This window comes from Apodemus sylvaticus, chromosome 1 (assembly GCF_947179515.1).
Source record: "Apodemus sylvaticus chromosome 1, mApoSyl1.1, whole genome shotgun sequence".
Taxonomy (NCBI): domain Eukaryota; kingdom Metazoa; phylum Chordata; class Mammalia; order Rodentia; family Muridae; genus Apodemus; species Apodemus sylvaticus.
The window spans coordinates 136,419,601-136,444,091 of NC_067472.1; the positions used below are offsets into that span (position 1 = coordinate 136,419,601).

Consider the following 24,491-nt stretch of genomic DNA (forward strand, 5'->3'; position numbering starts at 1 on the left):
AACAGGACACATGTGTTGTGTTAGTTTGCTACATTTAAGGGATTATACAGAGTGATGACTATATGTATCATTACCGGTAGATCATGCTTCAAAATAACAAAGATCTAGTCTTAAATTCTTACTGCTGGTCATAGTGCTGGGTACACAGTAGGTGTCTAAACCTTGATTTCTGGAGGAAAGCTGGGGTCCCTGGAAACCATCTGTAATGTCCCTTTTATTTCAGTTCCTCCTATGCAACTTCTCTGGTACAGGAAACATGTGACTGTCTGACAACTCTATTGTCATCTTGTCTGATATGCATTTTTTTTCTGACCCTGCCTGTCCAGGGTAGTGCTAATTAATAGCAGAATGGCCAAAAGTCAGGCAGCCACAGGGGGGCTGGGTAAGGGAGGGGAAGACAGATCTTTAACTGGGAAGACAGTCCTTGAATCATGTGGTATTTATTTATTTATTTATTCATTCATTCATTTATTTTTAGAGAGCACCAGTTTTCTTCCTTCTCTCCATCTGTTTCTTTAATGTGACACCTGGATGTGTAAACATTTGGAGTGATGCAAAAATGGAAAAGAATATCTAGAAATAGAGACAGGGGAAGGGAGTGGGTGAAAATAGCCCCAACCATTCCCTGCATAGGTTTTGACCCATTGAAGAACAGTGCCCAGTGCTTATATTTCTGGCTAATTTGATATTGCCTTTCTGTTGCAGTCTGAGCTTTGTTATTTGTTTCTAAGCTGTCATTTTTATTAGTCTCTCTGGCTGATCTTTTGGGGCTCCCGCATCAGGTGGCATGCGCTCTCATTGTCTGCCTGGGCTCAGCAAACGGAAGGCCTTTCATTGCCGTGTGATGTGGGCGTGCTTGCCTGGGTAGCCTGTAATTAGACCCACCACAGGTGACAGTTACAAGAGAGCCCAGTAATCATTCTAGCTGCCTGATCTGATGTTTATGGAGAGCAACCTGCTTTGTGGTCTGGTTAGGGCTTACTGCTGGATTGCGTTTCTGCCATTTGATTCATACTTTTGAACGGTGTGTTTTGCTACCTCTCCCTAGATCTTGAGGTTATGTCATTGGCTTTTTAAAATAACAGATCTGTGTGTGTGTGTGTGTGTGTGTGTGGTTCACTGGTCTAATAGTTCATATTTCACTTATGAAAAAATACATATAACTATATGAAAAAAATCCTAACCAAGTCTAATGTACAGTCTTCTTAGCCATGTCCTTGTATGGAGTTTATGAACCATTTTAGTTTTCCTCCAATTTTCAAACCACTGCAGTTTCTATTTTCTTTCCCTTGCCACTTTGGAATGAGTTTTCTATTTCAACCTGATCTCCTTAAAATTTCTGTTTTTACTAAGTGTCACGAAGCCTTCATTCTTGTCAAAGAAATAAAGGGAGAAAGAAACAGACAAGGCTGACACTTCTGACACAACCTGGACTGAATGAGACACCCAGGGCTGCTGTTTGCATTTGGAAAAAAAAATATAGCACCGCAGAACAGTAAAGCTGGGGGATGTTTGTGTTCTATAGAGGGGTCGAAAAGAGGCCTCCCTCAGACTTTCCAGAGACAGCATAACGGTTTACATCCCAACCCCTGAAACTTCAGCCCAACACCATTTTTACAAAGTGTGACTTTTATTGGCCTTTGCTTTGCTATTATGGTTTTAGTTCCTGGGGATGAATTGTATCTACACAGCAGCCACAGATTCCGCAGTTTTTTGATAACATAACATTTTCCCCGAAAACATCCTATTGGCAACGAGTTTGTAAGTCAGTGGAGTTGTTGCTCGGAAAGATAATGCTCCCAGGAACATAAATCTGAACCGTGACTTATGTGCATTTGGCTGACCACCAGTTAAGGCACGTGGATCTCTACCATGACATGGGCGTGGTGATGAAGATGGTGAGGATGATGGCAGTCAATACAATAGCCTGGATCCTTGTGTTTCAAAGGGATCTGTCTTAAAAACATGTTGATCTACAATTGTGATATTTGCAAAATATTTAAAAATATGCCTACTACTTTTAAAGCAGCAGAATACTAAATCTGTGTTTGCTAATAACAATATTGCCCTGGATGGGTTTAGGTACAGCACTCAAAAATATTGTGTAAACTATTCCCAAGCATGAGCTATTTTCCTGGGAAACGAATATAGTCTTTCTTTGTAAGGAAACATCTATATGCTTTCAACCACCCTCTATTCTATTTCGTAAGATAGGAGGATAAAGCATATGTTCTGTTGTTTAAAAGTAGCTGCTAAAGCTCTCTTTTACCAAGTCTTTGCTAGGATGTTTAACTTTGCATTTCATTGTGGTTTTTAAAACATTTTTAAAAATGTATGTGCTACCAAGGAACACTATTTATTTATGTCCATTTAACTACAACCCCCTCCATACAAACACAGAAAGAGGCAAGTTAGAGTAAATGGGAAAGAAAGAAAATAAAATAAATGAACCAGTAGCTTGATGCTTGTATGCATTGCCTTACAGTCCTGCAGGTGGCGACAGAAACCCACAAATGAGGAAAATCCCAAGGTACTTTTCTGTTGACTACGTGGAGATTTTAATTCCAGCAATTTATTTTTAATTTGATACAATAATCTGTAAACAGGAATTATTACATCCATTTAAAAAATTTAATTTCCATGTTGTGTAATTTTCTGCTCCGTTTTTGTAATCATTTCTCTCACATTATGTAGCTGTTTATCCCCATGAAGAAGGGATAAAATCTAGATTATTGTCAGGTTAGTCCAGAGCTCCTGTGTCAATTAGATACCTCCCACGTATGTATTGTGTTTTATTTTTACATAACTTGTAGATAAAGTTACAGATTATTGGTTGCTTGTAATATCTGCTGGGTCTGTGATTGTGTGTGTATGCGTACAAAGACATACATTCAAGCTATAATAGTATATCCAGTTGGATCAAAAGGCCTTTTCTTTTTATTTATTTATTTTTTGGCTACATAAGGTTAGCTTTAATGTGCTCAGAATCACAGATTTTTTGAAAGATATCATCCAATACTAAAACCACAGCATAAACAATTGTCCTCAATTAGAAAATGCATAGCAGATATAATAACATTTCAGTGTGTTTCATTGTTTCTTTTTGGACATTAGGAACTGAAAAAGGCAAAGTTAATGACTTAAAGAGTTGAGATTTCTTTCTCTAATGTTGTTTAGGGTTCAAAAGTTCTTAAATTGCAATTTTGTAAGACATTTATTCATTTGCAATTTTTTAGGTTTCAGCTTGACTACACTGACTCTAGAGTGATTCGCTTAAGCACGTAGCTAATTTCGACTCTCCTATTTTCTTTTACCCTCATTCTTTTTTGAAAAAAGCCTTGCAGTGCACATTTTCTAAGGGAACTGCCATGATTCTAAGGAAATGTAATTATTTTGGTTTAAATGCTTTAGGCTTTAGAAGTTGAGTGTCATCAGTGGACAACTGTGATGGTCCTGGGGAAATCATCTGAATTTCTGTCATTGTCTTTCTACAGAACTGTCTGCTAAGTCATATGATAAAGTTCAAAACCCAGTAAGGTCTTGACTACTGTTCCCTTAGTTCCAGATCATCTTGTAATAGAAAACAGGGAGAAAGAGAGGGAGGGAGGGAGGGAGGGAGGGAGGGAGGGAGGGAGGGAGGAAGAGAGAGAGAAGGGGGAGAGGGAGAGAGAGGGAGAGGGAGGGAGGGAGGGGGAAGGAGGGAGGGAGAGGTAACTAGACTTCCTATATTCTGTTTCAATTGCTCTTTCAATTACTCATGAGTGAGGCAACTCTGACCCCCTGAAAACCTATTTTGCACAGCCTTCATAAGAAGAATATTCAGTACTCTGCTCTGTTAGCAGCTGACCAGAATCTAATCCATTAAAAATATATCGTGGTAAGCAGCTCTCAAAAATGTTTATGTGAGATTAGCAGTCAGAGAGAATGTGCTCATCAGGAAATAGGTTACTGCTTGACCAGTTGTCCTGCAGAGAAGCCTGCAGGACAGAAGGAGATTTAAAAGCCTGCAGTGTAAGGACAGTATTTGATTCCCCCTTTCTTTTGCATATAACTGTATTGTTTATCACTCACATAAGGATTTCTTCAAGAGATCTATCTGGAAGTTAATTTTAAGAGCAAAGGCATGGCATGCTTTGTCGGAGATAGCTCCATCCCTGTCCAATGACCATCAAATGACCTATGCATATATTAATGTAACTCCTTTACTTTACAGATCCAGCTTTGTAGCTTAAGAAAAGATAGGGGTGCAGATTTTGCTACAGATTGTGGTGACAGTCCAGCTTTCTGTTTGATTGAAGTCCAGCCTCTGCAGTGGACACTGGTGCCCATGAATAATGCCTTGGAAGTGGATGATACCTATAGTATCAGGGGCCCCGAATGACTAAGAGATCAAATACACTGGCTAAAAAGCCTTAGGGAAGCATTATGTGTCTGTGGTCTGATCTATTGTCTGCGAGGTCGGGGGAGTGTTAATGCACTCTGCAAAGATTACACTCCCTTTCTAATTGCTCACACACTTCCTTAAAGGATTTAAGCAGTCAGGAGAGGTGACTTGTCATGGCAGGGTTTTTGTCTTCTGCTATAGTTGAAGTGTATTCTGTCTTCCTACCTAGACCTCTAGATCAAGTACACTCACTAGGCTGGAAGGCCCACGTTCCTAATGAGGGATGGAAGTAACCAGAGATGATAATTTCAACACAGTTCCTACTTGCTCTTTAGATACCCCGGAGTTTAAGGTGTAAGGTGGTGTTGATGTAAGGACAGCACCGCTGTGTCCCATGGGGCAAAACAAGTCCAAAGTTTTGCATTGATTTTTTTTTTTTTTTGGCCTAATGTTTTCATCATCTCCTCTCAGTGCTGGGATGAATGTGTGGCATTTTACATATTAGGGTTAGATCAGTAGGTGAGTTAAAGATGCAGGGAGGTTTGAGTATTACCATCCCTGAATTTCTTCCTCTACCAATACACACACACACACACACACACACACACACAGATACACTTGCACATAAATATACTCACAAGTACACATATACTGACACTGACAGACACACATACTCAAATACACACATGCATATAAATGTACCCTCATAATCCTTAAACTCTGTTGCACACGCACGTGTGTGCGCGCGCGCACACACACACACACACACTGGAATACACACAGAAACACTTGTTCTAAAATGTTCACAAGATCTATCTACAAATAGAGCCTGATAGCTTTGCCTGGGCTTTCATTGTAAACTCCAATAACATACAAGCACATTTCGACTAACCACCACCCCCTACCTTCCCAGGAGTGTATTTGCTAAGTTTTATATAAGAACAATATGATCTTTCCAGAATGATACAAAACCAACCAACCAAACAAACAAACCTAAAATGAAGGCTTGACAAACTCATTCACATAGCAGTTTAGGGAATACCGGTTATCTGTGTTTGGCAGAGACTGTTACATTTGTAATTAGCGTGGCTATAGTAGTGGCGAGGGCAGGGTCTGCACCCCTCTCTGGATAGTCTGCACCCCTCTCTAGATAGTCTCTCCCACTAGACACCATTGTATTACTGAGAGGTACAGATCCGTCTCAGTTCAGTCCTAACTATGAATACAGATTGCATATGTGGCCTGGAGCCCACGGTATAATGTTTATGTGGTGTGTGAAAGAGACCTGGGAGGATTCCCCATGATTCATGATGGTCCTGAGTGATGGGTGTGGAAGAACATTTTTAAAAAGAAATCCTTGTTTGTCCCTTGGGATTTTTCACACTTCTTAGCCAACAACACGGTATTTTACTGGTCCCGTATAAAGCTGTCAGTGTGTGCGTTATATGTGTGTCTTCAAGACGCTAAGCAGGCGATGGGAACAATTGCTGGAGGGAGAAAAACACATTTGAATGAGAATGTTGAGAGGAGTTTTTCTCTAGGATCCCCGGCCCCTGCTCTACGCCGAGGACGACTTCTCACACATTTTTCTTTCTGTGTGTTATCTCACACCGTTGGTAGATTGCACTGAATGTTTCATCTGTATATAAAAATTAAAAATTCAAACAAAAATCTGGCCCACATGAAGAACAGGCCCTTTGGGCATATGGTTCATTATGCATATTCGTTTAATTACTAAAACACTTGTGATGGCTTCTCTGCCCTTGCTTTCAACTTCCAAAGTTGGAGCTCTTCTATTGCTCAGAAAATGCAGCGCAGAATTCTGTTTTGAAGTGGGGGTGGTGTTGGGGGGAGAATACAACCCTTTGAAGAAACGATGTAGTTCACTCAGAAGAGGAAGGTTTCTTGATATGAAGCTGATGGGAGCTGACATCCCTCCCTCTTGCTCCTCAAGAACCTTCCTCTCTTCCCCCAAGTATCAATATAGTACGCCCACCCCTCCCCCAGCTTCTAACAGTGGTTGTTAGTTCATAGAGATGTGAGTGAACTGGGAGGTAAGGTGAGACTAAGGAGGTAGGTTTCCAGCATGTTCCCTCTGAGTAACTGGGGAATGCAATGGCAGAGCTGTCTGCGTTTTATTGGTTAGAAGGCGGTTGCTATGAAAATGTGGCTTTAATTGATTTTTTCAGGGCAAACAGGTGGTGATGGTTTAGACATTCCCTGGTCTCGGTGCCACTCCTAATTTGAGGCCGTACATAGAATAGCTTTATTAAAATAAACAATCTCCTGGCTCTGCTTTTACCTAGACATCTGCCTCTCGGCTTTTAGAGACCCTCTGGAAATATTTTCATTTTGTGACCCTTTCAAAAGTTTTAGTTTCTAAGCTAGTTGAAAAGGGACTTTATTCTACATTCTTGTAATTAAACATAGCACTTTTTTTCTTCTTTATTGTAACACATTAGATAGAATTCAAAAGATGTATATATATATATATATATATATATATATATATATATATATAGGATCAATGTTGTCTCTGTAGGTTTAAGCAAAGGCACATTGTATTTACATGATGCAACAGACTTTCAACATGCTAGGTCACAAGGTGAATATTCTGTTTTGCCTTGACTTGAAATTTCATGTTGAAAAAATATTTTTGGGTTGAATATACACAGGGGTATGGGAGCTGTGTCTTAAGACCTTTTTGGATTTCTTCCTGATTTACAAGGACATCTCTACCGTAGGCGGTTTCCTGAGGTCCGGTTGAAGAGAAGAGATTCAAAATGTCTAAATGTACCTGCCCAAGAGAGGCTATTGCCAATCTTGACAGCATCTTTGCTTTCAGTGGCAGGCATGGCTGGCTCTGATGGGAAGCACAATTTTGCTATTCAATTAAGCAAATCAGTACTCTAAGCAAGGCCCTCCAAGGCATGCTTGGTGGGATTGCTAAAGGAATTCTACTTGGTTATAAATAGCACCTCTCATTCCTCACTCTGGGAGAGGTCCTAGGAGCTAGAGCACCCGAGTTTGCTTGTACCAGCATGAGCATATCCTGAGCAGGTTGGGAATGAGTGCCAAGCAGTCCTGATGCTTTAGTTCCAGAAACAAAGCTGCAGTGCAGATAGCCCAAATGCAGATAACTCAGCAGAGGGGACCCCTTTGCTCTAGTGTTATATTTCTGCTAATCAGCTCCACTTATTTAATATCAGATATCCCCATACCTCAGTTTTATTTTGATCTTCTGGCAAATACAAAGAACCAATGACTGTTAAGGGTTCATCTTTAGTCAGAATTAGGGCTGTTGCTCTCTGCCACTGGATAGAGAGCCCCTTTCACAGAAAACCTTGCTGGAGTATGGTTAGAGTATCCTTCATCCTCAACTCTGAAGGATCCCAAACAGTCCACAATGCTTCAGAAAGAAGTTGAGACCCTCACCAGTTTATGCAATGAAACTATTATTTTTTTAACCTCTTCAGATACTCAGCTTTATAGAAGAATGAGTAGAGATGTGAGAATTTCTAGCCCCCTTCTTTGATGAAAGTAGAGAACTTGCTATTAATAGTGGAAAATGTATTTCCCCAAATCAGGCTTTCGTCTGTTCAATTACAGGCTTTGAGACAAATGTATAATGAGAAATCTATCGTCTGATTGTAGACTTCACAGTATGGTGATTACTGGGGAATAGCCAACAGTTACCGCTCATTAGATGCATCTTTTCTTTCATTCAGTTTATTGCTTTGTACTTTACAAACTTGTTGCCTGTCCTTTATGCACAGCGTGGAGATTGTTTTGGGTCTTGGGTGAGATAGGAAAAAAAAAAAAAACAAGAAATGTAAAGTACATAAGGGCCGTAAAGGGCCGTAAAGGGTGAATATCAAAGTGATGTTATTTTCAGAGAAGGAACATGGGAAGACTATGAGAAATAAGCTGAGAGTGCGGACATGTTCCTGTAATCCAGCACGTGGAAAGTGCATGGATTGTGTGAACAGACGATTAACGCTGAGTCACCAGAAATGCACTGGTATTGCACTAGGAAAGAAATCAAAGCATTTCCCCTCAGAGGGGAGAAACCAAGGGAGAGTCCAGATCAAAATTCTCGACTTCAAGCTTCCAGTGTCTTCTGTCCTCTGTCTTGTTAAATCTGAATCTATAGCCATTTCTGTATCTTTTGTCTATGTGTCTGTCTGAAATGGAATACTTTACTGAAAATTTTAATAGTTTTATAGGGAAGAAATCACTAACTCCAACTGATTCCATCTCACCTAGATAACAAACGCCAATGTTTATCAACCAACATCAATAAATGGTTGCTTTCAACTTTCCTGGTAGGCAGTTGCTTTCAACTCAGTATTAGAATCTTTGAGTAAATGATATGCATGCATAGTCTGAGCCAGGGGCATGGGAAATCCCTAATTTAAGATTGCAGCTACCCATTAGCTTAGGTTATAAAAGTTGATCACATAGAAATCCAAGGTAAGTAGGGTTGATTGTTAAATTGCTCCCTTAAAGGCAAGTTAAACAAATAGGTTGAGTAAACAGGAAGATAGTAGTCTTAAGCCTAAGTAACTTTAAAGTGTACTTTGGTGGTGTGATCCAACTCAAGTTCTAGTCTCTTAGAATGTAAGAGCCATTGTCAGAATGTTGCATCTCCACAGGCGGGCAGAGACAGATCTCTACAAATCTGAGGCTAGGCGGGACTATATAGTGGAATTCCTGGCCAGGTAGGGTGACAGAATGGTGCTTAGTATGGAAATGGCCTGTCTATGGCATGGTTAAAGGGAAGGTGTTTTAAATTGTAGGGGAGAGAGAGAGAGAGAGAGAGAGAGAGAGAGAGAGAGAGAGAGAGAGAGAGAGAGAGAGAGAGAAGCAGAGATATAAGAAGAATGAGTAGCTATGGGAACGAAAGCCCTGTGATCCATTCAAGTCCTATGCATCTATTTCTTCTCTCCATCCTTTAAACACTTAGAGGGCTGGCAATGAGAGACTTGGATGCACATGAATAATTACATAATTCTAGAAATGGACCTCTAAAGTTCTGGATGGTCTCTGTCCAACACCTGGGATTTCCACACTCTTATCCATTTTACTTAGTTGATCCCTATGGCCATTTTGCTCCAGAACCTTGCCAGTGAATTAAACACACACGCGCACACACACACACACACACACACACACACACACACACACCGGTTTATGGGCTAATGTATGTGTTCCATGTATCAGGCCTATTTGAGAAATAATGTCCGGGTTGAGCGTTCTGTATTTTATGAGATGGGAGCCTTACTTCTTCTCCATTCCTAGAAGTGCACTGAGTGGTATTCATTCCTATGGTTGATGATGATTTTTCCATTAATGCCCATGCCTATCTACTGTATTCCACTGTTGCCTAATTTTGGAAAACCTATATTGAAAATCATTTGAGATTTTGCTATCTTCTGTGACTTGAAAAGCAATTCAGCCAGCTTTACTCTTGATGCTCATACTGTTCTGCAAGTTCTTTTATTTAGCCATTCTATTCTAGTTAGACGTTCAGATTGACTGTAGATTGTATATCTTGTTCTATTTTGCATTTGGCTATTATTAATTTTTCTTAAATATTGGTATATATGTTATCTAGTAGTCATGCGAAGAACTGAAACATATGGTCCCAGTGAGGAGACTGAAAAGCAGCATTCAGGAGCTTTTTAAGAAATGCAATTCGTACTAAGTGAGGTAACCCAGTCTCAAAAGATCAATCGTGGTATGCACTCACTGATAAGTGGATATTAGCCTAGAAACTTTGAATACCCAAGACATAATCCACATATTATGTGATGCCCAAGAAGAACGCAGGAGTGGCCCCTGGTTCTGGAAAGACTCAGTGCAGCAATATAGGGGAATACCAGAACAGGGAAGTGGGAAGGAGTAGAGGGGGAACAGGGGGAGGGAAGAGGGCTTATGGGACTTTCGGGGGGAGTGGGGAGCCAGAAAAAGGGGAAATCATTTGAAATGTAAATAAAGAATATACCGTATTAAAAAAAAATAACACCAAAAATGGAGATAACGTTAGAAGTCGCATGGAATCTGCTGAGTGTGACTTGGGGTGATTTGGGGCGGGGGGAGGGGGAGCTTCTCGGTTTGCCAAGACAGGTCTAGCCCGTGTAACAATTTCTGTGGTATCTGTCCACCTTACACCAGACAGAATGGCTAAGATTAAAAATTCAGGAGACAGCAGGTGTTGGAGAGGGTGTGGAGAAAGAGGAACACTCCTCCACTGCTGGTGGGGTTGCAAATTGGTACAACCACTCTGGAAATCAGTCTGGCGGTTCCTCCGAAAACTGGGCACCTCACTTCCAGAAGATCCTGCTATACCACTCCTGGGCATATACCCAGAGGATTCCCCACCATGTAATAAGGATACATGCTCTACTATGTTCTTAGCAGCCCTATTTATAATTGCCAGATGCTGGAAAGAACCCAGGTATCCCTCAACAGAAGAGTGGATGCAAAAAATGTGGTATATCTACATGATGGAGTACTATTCAGCCATTAGAAACAATGAATTCATGAAATTCTTAGGCAAATGGATGGAGCTAGAGAACATCATACTAAGTGAGGTAACCCAGACTCAAAAGGTGAATCATGGTATGCACTCACTAATAAGTGGATATTAACCTAGAAACCTGGAATACCCAAAACATAATCTACACATCAAATGAGGTACAAGAAGAACAGAGGAGTGGCCCCTTGTTCTGGAAAGACTCAGTGAAGCAGTATTCAGCAAAACCAGAACGGGGAAGTGGGAAGGGGTGGGTGGGAGGACAGGGGGAGAGAAGGGGGCTTACGGGACTTTCGGGGAGTGGGGGGCTAGAAAAGAGGAAATCATTTGAAATGTAAATAAAAATATATCGAATAAAAAAAATTAAAAAAAAAAGTTATCGGCGATGCAGAAATGGATGTCAGCTGCCACCACTGCACACTGATGAAGACACTGGATGTCATGGCGGAAGTGCCTGCTGAGCTGCACCCCTCACTTAGCAGCCCGAGGAGGCACCGGGGCATGGTGTCGCTCCATCTCCGGGTGCCCCTTCCCCAAAGATGTCCAAATGGGCCCTGGCGTGTGCCATCGGGGCAGCTCCCACTTGATCCAGACTTAGATATGGACCTTGGGGGTCTCGCTAAGCCACTTCGTCCTTGACAACAGGTGGCCTTTCTTGGCCATTGGCGAACTGGATGCAAGGTGGAGTCTCCAGGCCTTGCTTTGGAAAGGACATGACGCAACCTCCTCCGCAGTGGCCACAGGCCTTGACCCCTGGAAGTTTCTATGGGCGTTCTCCCTTCTCCCTGACTTGTGTCTGCGTTTCTCATTGACTGGCTTACAGGATCGAGAAGTGATCAACTCGCTTGTGATGCTAAGTCACAGCAAAGGGCCCTTTGATCATTTCTAAGCAGCCCTGATGAGCAGCCCTACCTGGTGTTAGCTCTCAGGCAAGGTGGAGTTAACAGGGGCAGGAAAGCTGTGGGTCCCTGAGAGAAGCAAATGAGGAGGCTGGATTTTCAAACCGAAGCCTTCCACATTCCTGGTTCATGTGCACTGTAAAGGGTTTTGAGGCCTTCACTATAAAAGCATTTGTTTAATGCACTGAATATTCAAAGTGCTTTAAGTGTTCATTTATTACTTAAATCTAGAACATCAGGGTATATAATCACCGTGAATTGAATTGTATAAATGTTCTTGTGATGAAAAATGTATGCAGGTCACTGTATTTTTTTTTTAAAAAAATGAAATTTTAAAATGAATAAAAAAAATGCAATTTCTCAATAGCACTCATCAAACCTGCAGAGTCAGGAACTCTGGGAATTGGACCCATGTCTTTCTTACATAGTTTTCCATGTGTTTATTTTTTTAGGTTTATACTGACTGATTGAGGATATGGGATTTATAGAACATCATGTAAACATATATTGTTTGATTAGCTAGTGCTCATCATGTTCTAAGTTATAAATCATCAGCATCCAGCTGAATTTATCTTACTCAATCCTTAGAATCTCTTTACCTAACCTGACTTCTTAATTTTATCAATTGGGCATATAACATATTATTTCATTTTGCTAAAAATTCTAATTCTCTTATAATAAAAATGCATTTTTTTCTTACCAGTGAGTTTTGTTTAGGGAACCTTTGAGCTCCTTGTACTCTGTTATTCTGTTGTATATTTCCCTTGGTTGACAATGTATTGAAATTAATGTCCCATTTTGGCATGAGGATTCCATAGTCTCTTATTCTTTGCATGTTAACCAGTAGTGATCTCTGTGCTAATAGCTATTTACTAGAAAAAGAAGCTTCTCTGATCACAGTTGAGAGATGCCCTAATCCAAGTATGTAAAGATAAATCATAATATGTCTATTGACTACTGTGATATCCATTTGGCAAAATAATGTAAGTAGGCGCTCTCCTTGACCCAGTTACACACAGATTTCTAGCGTCTTTAATAATTCCAAATATGAACTCCTTCTTTGGACTTGTCCTGAAATATAATTTTAAAATGTCATTGGATATTTCTGTAGCATCTGTGCTACAATTGCACTAGTGAGCATATCTCACCAAGCTTATCATTGTAGCTCACATGGCTAAGATGGGGAAGACTGATGGTATTTTCTCTCTCAGTAGAATACAAAACCTGCCCTGCTAATGATGGTGGCCCTTCCTCTTGTTCTTTTTTGTTTACTTTTTGATAGTGGTGTTTTTTCTTCTTCTTCTTCTTCTTCTTCTTCTTCTTCTTCTTCTTCTTCTTCTTCTTCTTCTTCTTCTTCTTCTTCTTCTTCTTCTTCCTCCTCCTCCTCCTCCTCCTCCTCCTCTTCTTCCTCCTCTTCTTCTTCTTCCTCTTCTTCCTCCTCTTCTTCTTCCTCTTCTTCCTCCTCTTCTTCTTCCTCTTCTTCCTCCTCTTCTTCCTCCTCTTCTTCTTCCTCTTCTTCTTCCTCTTCTTCTTCCTCTTCTTCTTCCTCCTCTTCTTCCTCTTCCTCCTCCTCTTCCTCCTCTTCCTCCTCCTCCTCTTCCTCCTCCTCCTCTTCCTCCTCCTCTTCCTCCTCCTCTTCTTACTCCTCCTCCTCTTACTCCTCCTCCTCTTACTCCTCCTCCTCTTTCTCGTCCTCTTTCTCTTCTTCTTCCTCCTCCTCCTTTTCTTCCTCCTCCTCTTTTCTTTCTCTTCCTTTTTCTCTTTCTACTTTTTATTCATCATCTATATAATATTATAACATACATCATATATAATATTTTGTTGCTTATATTATATATACTATATTAATGGTATATGTTGTGTATTTATGTATATTATATATAATATATTATAAATCAGAGGGTAAAATCTCCAAGTAAGTGCCATGATGGATGGTTATTTCTGATTCAAGGATTTTTATTTTATTGGCACTGTGTGTGTATATGATGGTGGAGAGTGTGTGTGCCACAGCATGCACATGAGGGTGAGAGGAAAATTTTGTGAATTTGTTTCTCTCATTCAATATTTGTGTGCATTCCAAAGGTGACAGATGTCATCAGGCCTCATAACAGGTTCCTGTTGATCCATCTTTCTGGCCTAAGATACCTTTTGTTTGTATCAATATTTCTTCCCTTTTATTCATTTATGTCCAAGTCCATGCTATCCATTGCAGGTTACTTAGCTAATTGGAGCAGAAAGAATAATGAACAGTAAATTTATGCAGGAGATAGACTTGTCCAAGCAGGCTGGGTTAGTGTGCAGCACTCAAGATGGGAGAGAAGGACACTGTAGAAGTAAATAAATGCATCAGAATCTGAGGTGCTTACCTTTAAAATTCAGAGAAGAGTGTGTTGATGAGCACAGTCCTATCTGGCAACATTTCAGATCTTGCAGCTCTCAGCCATGCAGTCTGGTGAGGAGCCTGGAGTGTGTACCGGGAATTGGCTGATAAAATACATTCAAGTGTAAGCTGGCTCACCCTACTCTGCTAAGCTATAAAGTCTACAAGTCATTAGTATGCCATGGTGCAAGAGAACATTTTCACCAGGTATAGGACTAGAGCGTTTTTTTTTTTTTTTATGATTTGTTGGGGATGTTGGTATATATGACATTTTTACCTCACACAAAACTTTAAAAACCAACTATTATAAGTTTGTTTTTTATGTTTGTGTGTGTTTTGTCTACATAAATGTATATATCTATATATATATCATATGTTTGCCTGGTAACCTCAGAGACTAGAAGAGGGTGTCAGGTTTCATTGAACTAGAGTTACAGATGGGTGTGACCCATGATGTGGGCACTGGGAAATGAAACTAGGTCCTCTGAGAGAGCATCCAGTGCTCTTAACTGCTGAGTCATCTTTCCAACTCTAATATTGTTATCTTAAGAATGACTTTGAGTACAGACATTTTTATCCAAGAAAAAAAATACATATTTTTTTCTTCATTTTCACCAATGAAGTATTTTTGAGTGTTATTAAGAAAAATTTTTTGCTAGTTTTTGGATATTCCCTACTTTGTAATCTATTGTCAGTTATCAGAAAGAGATAATCTGAAGACAGTGTCAAGAGAGGGAGCTGTAAAATGATTTAGAGAAATAGCCATATCATTGGACTTAATGTTTCAAGATAGATACTTAGAGGTAATCTTCTGGAGTTTGTAGAAACTATTAAGTTGGTTGGTAGCTTTGGTGGTTGGATAATTACTGAATTTGTTGCAAATTATTTTCTGTGGAACCATATAGACACAGGAAGATTTGATTGTTGGACACTTCCTGACACAATACAATGCCCTCATGATATGCTGAAGGAAACAACATCCAGTGCAGGCTAGTATGGGAGATTTGATCATACCTTATTCCATTCTAAGGGCCATTCTAGCTCTTTCTTTACAGATAACTTAGAGATACTAAGCACTTAAGATATTTCAATCTTTAAAAATTTCCCCAGGAAAGCACTAAGTCTCTTTATGGGTAATATTGTCTCATTATAGTCTCATGTATGTATGTGTATATATATACATATGTGTGTGTGTATATATTAGATACTTATGTCAAATTTATATAAGTAGATGAATGAATTTGTCAACATTTATTTATTGTGTATTATATTGTGTATATGTGTGTGTGTGTATGTGCATATGTATGTGGAAATGTTCATGACATGGCCTATATTTGCAGATCAGAGCTCATAAAAGTTGCCTTTCTCCTTTCTTCATGTGGCTCCCATGCATTGAATTCAGGTTATCAGGTTTGGCGACAACATCTTTAACTACTGAGCCATGTCTCTGGATCCTGCAAATTAAATTTAAAGCAAAAATTATTTCTAGTAAAAAAAATTGAGGGGATTCCTTAGGTATGGTTTAGAACTCCTCATATCCTCAGGTTGTTTAATGAAAGATAACCAGTGAGATGTGCATAGTAGGTTTGTTTACCTGGTGTCATAAACCAAACTCCAAGTAGCAGTAATGGTGCCTGTATTACATATGTTGTAGCATGAGGTAGCTTATATTTATTGACATACAAATGTAGACTCATTCCTGTGTTTTTGGATAAAGCCTATATGGCCATGGTGGGTCTGGGTTGTTATTTTGATGTGTCCTTAGATTCTGTTTGCAAGCCGTTTGTTGTAAATTTTTATATCTCTTCATAGGGGGGACTGATTTGTGACTTTCTTTGTTGGATCTTTGTGTGATTAAGGTATCTAAGTAATTGTGGCCTTGTTAAAAAATAGGAAACATTCCTTTCACTTACATTTTTGCAGAATAATTTGAAAAATATTGGCATTAAATCTTCTTTGAAGGTCTAGCTGACTTCAGAGCTAAACCCATCCCTCCTTCACTATCTTTTCGATGGTGATGGTGGGACTGGTTAAGAGACATTTAATTACTGCTTCTATTTCACTAGGGATCATGGCTCTGTTTAAATTGCTTATCTGACTTTGATTTAACTTTGGTAAGTGGAATATATCAAAATGTATTCTTTTTTGTTTTCCAGATTGGTGGAATATATATAGAAAACAATATATATATATAGTAATAACAAAATATATAAAACAATATATAACAATATATATTTAAAGTATGCCCTCATGACTCTTAGAATTTCCTTGGTGTCTGTTGTGAAGTTCCACTTTTGTCTCTAATTTTATTAATTTGGACATTTTCTCTCTGTCTTTTAGTTAATTTGACTAAATATTTATCAATCTTATTGATTTTTTTTCAAGGAACCAGCTCTTTGTTTCATTGATTCTTTGTTGTTTTTCTATTTTATTGATTTTAGCCTTGAGTTTGATTACTTCTCGCTGTCCAATAATGTGTTTTATTTCTGCATGTTTTGGCTTTTAAGTGCATTCCTAAATTACTAACATGATATGTCTCTAATTGTTTAATGTAGGCACTTAGTGTTGTGAACTTGCCTCTTAGAACCACCTTCATTGGGTCGCATAGGCTTAGGTATATTTTGTTTTAATTTTTATTTAATTTTAATATGTTTATACTTTCTGTTCTTGTTTCTGTCAACATTTTTTATTCAATCGTGAGTTACTCAGTTTCTATGAGTTTGTCAGCTTTCTGTTGTTTTTGTTGTTAGATATAAAACTTTAATCCATGGTGGACAGACAGGGTCTGTTTTCAATTTCCTTATATCTGTTGACACTTGCTTTGTGTCAAGTTTGGAGAAAGTTCAGTGAGATGCTGAGAAGAAGGTACATTCTTTTGTGTTTAGATGGAATGTTCTCTAAATATTTGTGAGGTCCATTTGATTTCTCCCTTTTCCTCTGCCCTCTCCCCCTCTCCTCTCCTCCCTCTCCACTATCCCCTCTCCCTCTCTCTTTCCCTCTCCCTCTCCCTGTCAAGATTTAACATCCTTTGATTGAGTTTTCCATTTCTTCTGCCTTGTCTTCCATGCCCGAGGCTCTCTCTTCCATGTCTTGTACTCTGTTAGTGAGGCTAACTTCTCAGACATTTGTTAGGCTTCCTAAAGTTTTCACTTTCGGTTTAATCTTGGTTTGGTTTCTTTTTGATTATTCTGTTTCCACTTTCATGTCCTGAAATGTTTTCATTATTTCATCTCACAGTTTGTATTTTCACAGGCTTTATTAATGGACTTATTAATATCCTCTTTAAGAATTTCATGAATTCATTGTTTCTAATGGCTGAATAGTACTCCATTGTGTAGATATACCACATTTTTTGCATCCACTCTTCTGTTGAGGGATACCTGGGTTCTTTCCAGCATCTGGCAATTACAAATAGGGCTGCTATGAACATAGTAGAACATAGGCAAATGGATGGAGCTAGAGAATATCATACTAAGTGAGGTAACCCAGACTCAAAAGGTGAATCATGGTATGCACTCACTAATAAGTGGATATTAGCCTAGAAAACTGGAATACCCAAAACATAATCCACACATCAAATGAGGTACAAGAAGAAAGGAGGAGTGGCCCCTGGTTCTGGAAAGACTCAGTGAAACAGTATTCAGCAAAACCAGAACGGGGAAGTGGGAAGGGGTGGGTGGGAAGACAGGGGAAGAGAAGGGGGTTTGCGGGACTTTCGGGGAGTGGGGGGGCTAGAAAAGGGGAAATCATTTGAAATGTAAATAAATTATATCGAATAAAAAAAATGCAAAAAAAAATTAAATAAATAAATAAATAGGGCTGCTATGAAAAAAAAATATCCTCTTTAAGGTTTTTGAACATATTCATAATTGCAATTTTGAAGTATCTGTCTTGTGTTTCAAGTATATTGCATTTCTCAGGGCCTACTCTAGTAGGTTTGCTGTGTTCTGGTGGAGGAATATTATCTTGGCTGTTAATGTTGGTGGTTTTTTTACACCATTGTCTAGGCTTCTGAGGATGGGATGGTTAATGTGATTCTAGGTGTTGATATTTGGTCTTTTTTGTTGCATGAGTGTTCTTTTTTTTTAATTTGATATATTTTTTATTTACATTTCAAATGATTTCCCCTTTTCTAGACTCCACTCCCTGAAAGTCCCATCAGCCCCCTTCCCTCCCTCTTTTTTCCCACCCAACCGTTCCCACTTCCCTGTTCTGGTTTTTAAGTCAACTAAAGGGCTTGAATAAGATTCAAGCTATGTCTTATGTTCAAACCCTTGCAAGAGTAAGTATATTATCTAAAAGTTATTGTTGGCACCTTTTACCAAATTGGTGAAATTCTTCTTGTGCATAATTTGTAAGGAAAGATGGGAATTACATGTTTTCAAATGCTTTGTTTTATCTATTAAAATAATGAAATATTTTTCTTTTATTCTGTCAAAATGGCAATTTACATTATATTTTGTAAATTAAACTACATTTTTCAGTTTTGTACCTATTCCACTTAGTCTTGATGTTAGTGTCTTTTTCATATGGTTTTACATATATCCCTTGATATTATTTGCTAAGGGTGGGAGATTTTGTGTCTATATCAGTTTGGCCATTTGATTGTGATTTTGTGGGGGAGGTGGTGGTAAGAATTTTGTCAGGATTGGGTATCACAGTAATAACAACTTCATACAATAACATCTGCAGGTTTCCTTGTATTCTGATATTTCCTCTTTCAATGTTTAGAATAAATTCAAGCGACATCATTTGCACTTCAGATTTTCTCAGTGGAGATTTCTCTAATCATCAAGCAAACTTATTATTCAGTTGTGTTAATTTTTATTTTGCTATAAATTTTTCCGTTATTTAAGCTATTGATTTCTTCCCATAGATGCTGTTTTTTATCTCTGCTATTTATGTTTATAATGATTAGTACATTAACAGTGCAATTATTGTATTTTGGATTTAAATGAGTATATCATAGTGTGATTATTGTATTTTGGATTAAATGAGTATTTCATTTCCCCATTTTTATATGGTTTCTCCTTTAATTTTACTTTCCTCATCTTTACATTTACATTTAAATAACATGCTAGAAATCAATTTGTATTTGTGAGCATGTTTTTCCCCCTTAACCCTTGATAGTTAGCTTAGAATCAATGTCTATCACCTGCCAACATTACACATATAAACAGTTTCTTGTCTCAGTTGATTTGCCTAGTCTCCTTTTTAATTAAACTTTTGTGTTTTCTATCTAATACATTATAAACTCCATAAGAGATATTGTTAAGTGCCTTGCTTTGCTGAGGCATATGTGTTTTAAAATGCTGTTTCACATTAGAATTTTTCTGTATCATTTTTGAAATGTTATCACCAGTACCATCACTGTGACTGTAATAGTTCTTGGGTCAAAAATCAGAAAGCACTCAAAGTACCCAAAGAATACTCAGTTCTGAAAGAAAAATATTATTATTAGACTTTATTTGTTATATACATATATAATTGATATATCTATTATATATGTAATTATATATCTGATTATATAAAATTATCCAATATATTATGTATATATAATTTGGATCGATATCTATCTATCTATCTATCATCGATCTATCTATCTAGGCAGACAGACAGACAGATAAATAGATTTCCAAAGAAAACTCTGGAATGGAAAGTGACATACATGCATAGAGAAGGAAGAACTGTTCTTTGATCTATATGAAGCCATGCCTTACACAGAGATGTGCAAACACATATATAGTTATATATTTTAAAATTCTGTTTTTAGGAATAATTTTCTTACAGCTATTTTCTGCTGAAGTGGCTGATGAAATTTCATCAGCATGCTTGAGATGGAAGTGGCATTGTAGAAATAAAAGAAAGGTGTCCATTAGTATATAAATTTAGTTGCTAAAACTATAGGGAATTTTTTATTACATGTTTCTAATTATAAAAACATCAAAATAATAAAGATCATATACATACATCTATCATTGAAAAGAAAAATAGACTTATCATTTCAGGGTGAAAGAGGATTCCTGCAGTAGAACATGGAATGTTGAAGGCATAAACCCTGAAGTTACATGTATGATTAACTTTATATGTGCTTCTGTTTATAAAACACCAAAATTTCAATCAATGTTTTCGTAGATAAAATTATGTAACACATTCATTGAGGTCAGTCATTTGAATGGGGAAATATAATAGGTAAAATGAATATCCTTGTTGTAGGCATAAAGAAAATGTAAGCATTTTTATTGAATAAAATAATGTCATATCTCACAGGTTTTTTAAGCATATACTTGCATAATTTCTGTGTATTTTCTAATGAATACCCAAAGTATCCTCATTTGTGAACAACTTTCCATTTTTAAGAGAAAATTGCCTGGAATATAGCTGAGGAAAGACCTACCTAAAGTGTCTTATTTTTGAAAAAGAGAAATGGTCACAGAAGAATGAATGACAAAAGGAATTATCAACACTTGTGGGGGGTCTATGTATTTTTGTCATCTTAAAACATCCAGGCGTATAAACTATAACAGACATCCCAAAGTGTTGAAGAATGCTTATGTGATGTCATAATAACACTAATACCAAAATTTGAAAATAACAGAAAAATCAAAAAATATATGTTGTTGAAATCAATGTGAAGCTATTTTAGTTCAGTACAATATATATTAAGAAACAGACTTCAGTGACAGGGGTTTCCCAAGAAAGAAAATATTGTTTCAATCTTTTGTTTATGTAAATATATCCTATTAATGTATTAAAACGAGAATAAAATCTTCAGAAAATGGTAAAACGAATGAAAAACAAAAACACTTGATCAGCCACCATCCATTACTGATTTAATAAATAATACTCATTAAAAACCCTTATTAGAATGAATAGAAATCCTATTGTTTAAAATGTTTCATTAAATTTAAACCAGATACAAATAAGTGTTTTTAAAATATTTAATGAATATCAGCAGTAATAAAGTGAATAGCTGAATGTATTTTTTCATATTAAAACTGAATGTATTATATATTCTTGATATATACTATATATTCTTGATATAATATGATTTATATAGTGAAAACTAAAAGCCAACATCATGCTTAATGATACAATATTAGAAAACCAGAACAATTTTCATTAAAGTTTGGAATTAGGCAATAATATCTCTTCTAATATCTCTTTGTACATTGCTTTGTAGGAGCACTTAAACAAGAAAAAACAAGTTATATATACAAAGATAGAGAAGAGATTTCCTATACATAGTTCATGTGAATACACATTAGACTACCCCCAATTAAAATATTATTTGAAACAACAACAAAAAATCAACAAGTTTGCTAATTTTAAAAATTAATACATTCTGGTGGGGTGGGGTGGGGTGGGGGTGGATAGATGACAGGGTTGTGTGAGAAAGTACTCTCTCAGAGGAAAATGGGGTTAGGGATGGGATGAAGAACTCTTGGAAGGCAAACTGAGAAGAGGGGTAACATTTCAAATGTAAATAAATAAAACAATTAGAAAAAAATTAAAAAAATAGAAAAAGTAATATATTCAAATTATAGTTATTCGTGCAAATTATAACCAGATTTTAAATATGTATATATATGCATATATGTGTATGTATATATATATATATGTGTGTGTGTGTGTGTGTGTATACATATATATATACTTATATATACATAGATACATTGTGGATGAAGTTGTTTAGTATGCACAGCAAACAAAAATAAAAGAATAGAACAATATAGTTATATGTCTTTAAATTTTAGTAAAGAAAAGTCTTTAGCTCTAAAGCATTATTACTTGTGTACATATATATACACAGACACATTGTGGATAAAGTTGTTTAGTATGCACAGCAAACAAAAATAAAAGAATAGAACAATATAAATAGTTATATGTCTTTAAATTTTAGTAAAGAAAAGTCTTTAGCTCTAAAGCATTATTACTTTTGTATAGGAAGTTTTTATATCTATGATGAAATATTATACTCAAGTTTTTTCCACATACTGGAAGCTAATACTTAAAAACCTGTGACTCATCTAATATGATGTGTGTCACAGTGTGGTTCAAGTATTGTATTAGTCGCTCCCCAGATGTAGTCCTGGGCTCTCATAGTTTGTGTCCTTGGAGGTAGTGTCCCTATGGCTTGCCTGCATGTCTTACACATGACTGTAGCTTAGGGCCTTGAGTTCTAACTTGCTTTCCACAGCATGTCTCATGGCTGAGAGCGATTGGTCCATGTGCCTTTGTATCTTGTATAACATCTGTATTACCTGATTATTTTCTAAGAGCCCTACAATTTTACAACTTTCTTAGTGAACGATTCTTAAAGAGATTTTTGGAAGCTTACATGTATGTTAAATGCCTGTAGTTTGAAAATTTGTCAGCCATTCTCCTTAGTTCTAGTTGTCTTTACTGATAGCAAGAACTGGCCATAAACAAGTTCTGTTTGTGCTTCTTGTATACTCATAAGTGTGGGTCCATGTACCAAAGTGTACTGAATCTATCAGGGAGCAGAGGCCACATCCTTAAGGAAAACCAAGTCTCCTTCCCTGAGAAGCCATTGATTCTTCTTAGCTTAGCACTGGTTCATCAGTGTGGCAATCTTTCCATATCCAGAAAACAGTGTTTTACTCCAGTTCTCTCTGACCTCCGGCTCCTTTATTCAGTCTTTCTACCTCTTCTGCAATGGTTCCTGAGTTTTAAGGAAAGAGGCTGTGATACAGATGTTCTATTGTGTCTGAGCACTCCAATGACCCCTATCTCTACATTTTGACTGGTTGTTAGTTTCTGCATTAGCCAGTTTCACCTGAACAAAGAAACATCTCTGATGAGGTCTGAAAGCTACTCTAATCTATGACCAAGGTCTGAATTTAGAGGGAAGTTTGAGACTTGTCCGTTTAGCAGAATTATGGTACGAGGCTTATTCCTGAGCCTATGATCTCTCAAACAATGGGTTCTTGCCTAGATTTATATCACTAAACAAGCATTTCTTCCCGTGTTGGGGATTTTTAAATCCATTCAGGATGTAGTTGGTTACCCCTGTAATAGTTGTGACACTATGGTATAAGCCTATCATGTCAGTCAAGGCACCTTAGGTCAAATGTTAATGACTCCCTCCAAAGCAGCATAGTACTTTCTAGTACTATGATATCCAGCCATCAGAGTGGATGCTTCCTTATCAATACCAACTTTATTTTCCCATATTCTATGAATAAAGTCATGTTCTGAGCAATAGGTTTTACCATGGAGTTCTGGTAAAACTCCAAGAGCAACCAAGAGCAATTACAAGACTCTGTGTTGTTGTGTCTCTGACATCCCTGGCCAAAAGCTTAGAAATTCCTCATACCCAACACTGGACTTTATTTGTTAGCAACTTATGTTTTCTTGGAGAAACATTATCTCCTGTATAAGGAAACTCCACTTTTTTCTATATCTGTGTCTGTCTGTCTGTCTGTCTTTGTTTCTTTGTTTCTTTCTTTCATTCTTTCTTCCTGCCTGTTTGTCTATTTATTTATAATATATTTATTTATCAATCATCTATTTATCACCTATAGCTTCTCAAACAGTAGGATGCGTCTTTCAGTCATCCTCAGTGATTGTTATCCTGGTTCTCTGTCCTCCCCTCCCCTCCCTGTCCCCACTTAAATCTCCTTCTCCATTATGCCCCTGTATCCATGGCTGTACCCATTTGGCCTTTACCCTTTTTGAGCTATCCATAAATTTAATGTTTTTATGTCAATGAATTAGCAATGTAAAATTCCCACCTTCTGTTTAATCCAATTGTCACTGAGCCTTTATTTGTCTTCCTGGTAGGTGTTTTTGGTCACCGTCTGGAATTTTGAACTCTACATGATCCCTCTGGCATTGTTGCTACTCTTTCTGTACAACTTCCTCAGACCCATGAAAGGGAAAGCCAGCAGCACCCAGGACAGCCAGGTAAGCAAAGATCCAGAGAGTTCCTCCAATGTCCTGGTGAGGAATAGAACAGCATCAGTGCATTAGTATCATGACTCAACCATGCTCCAACCTACCCTTTGAATCATGAAGAATGAGATACAAATCATTTTATAGGACATGTGTTTTATCACACATATTCCGCATCTTCCTTTTTATGATGTCTTCTATTCCCACATTACAGTTCATGTTCTCAATAAGATGGGGACCCTTTAGATACTGACTGTCATTTCCTCCCTAGAAATCTCTGCACCTATCTAGTTTCTGATCAGGTCCCTGAAAATTACCCTAGACACTAGAGGAAAATCTTTGGCAGTTCCTTGAGCCCCCTCCAGAACACTG

At 37.7% G+C, this 24,491-nt stretch overlaps 1 protein-coding gene across 3 annotated transcripts in view; it reads left to right on the forward strand.

The window, feature by feature from the left end:
• Mctp2 (multiple C2 and transmembrane domain containing 2) overlaps positions 1-24,491 on the forward strand; it is a 230,825-nt gene that overhangs the window by 159,244 nt on the left and 47,090 nt on the right. For all 3 annotated transcript variants that reach the window (XM_052160741.1, XM_052160751.1, XM_052160753.1), the window contains one exon: positions 24,009-24,131. In XM_052160741.1, the coding sequence (XP_052016701.1) occupies positions 24,009-24,131 (123 nt within the window). The remainder of the gene's footprint in view (positions 1-24,008; positions 24,132-24,491) is intronic.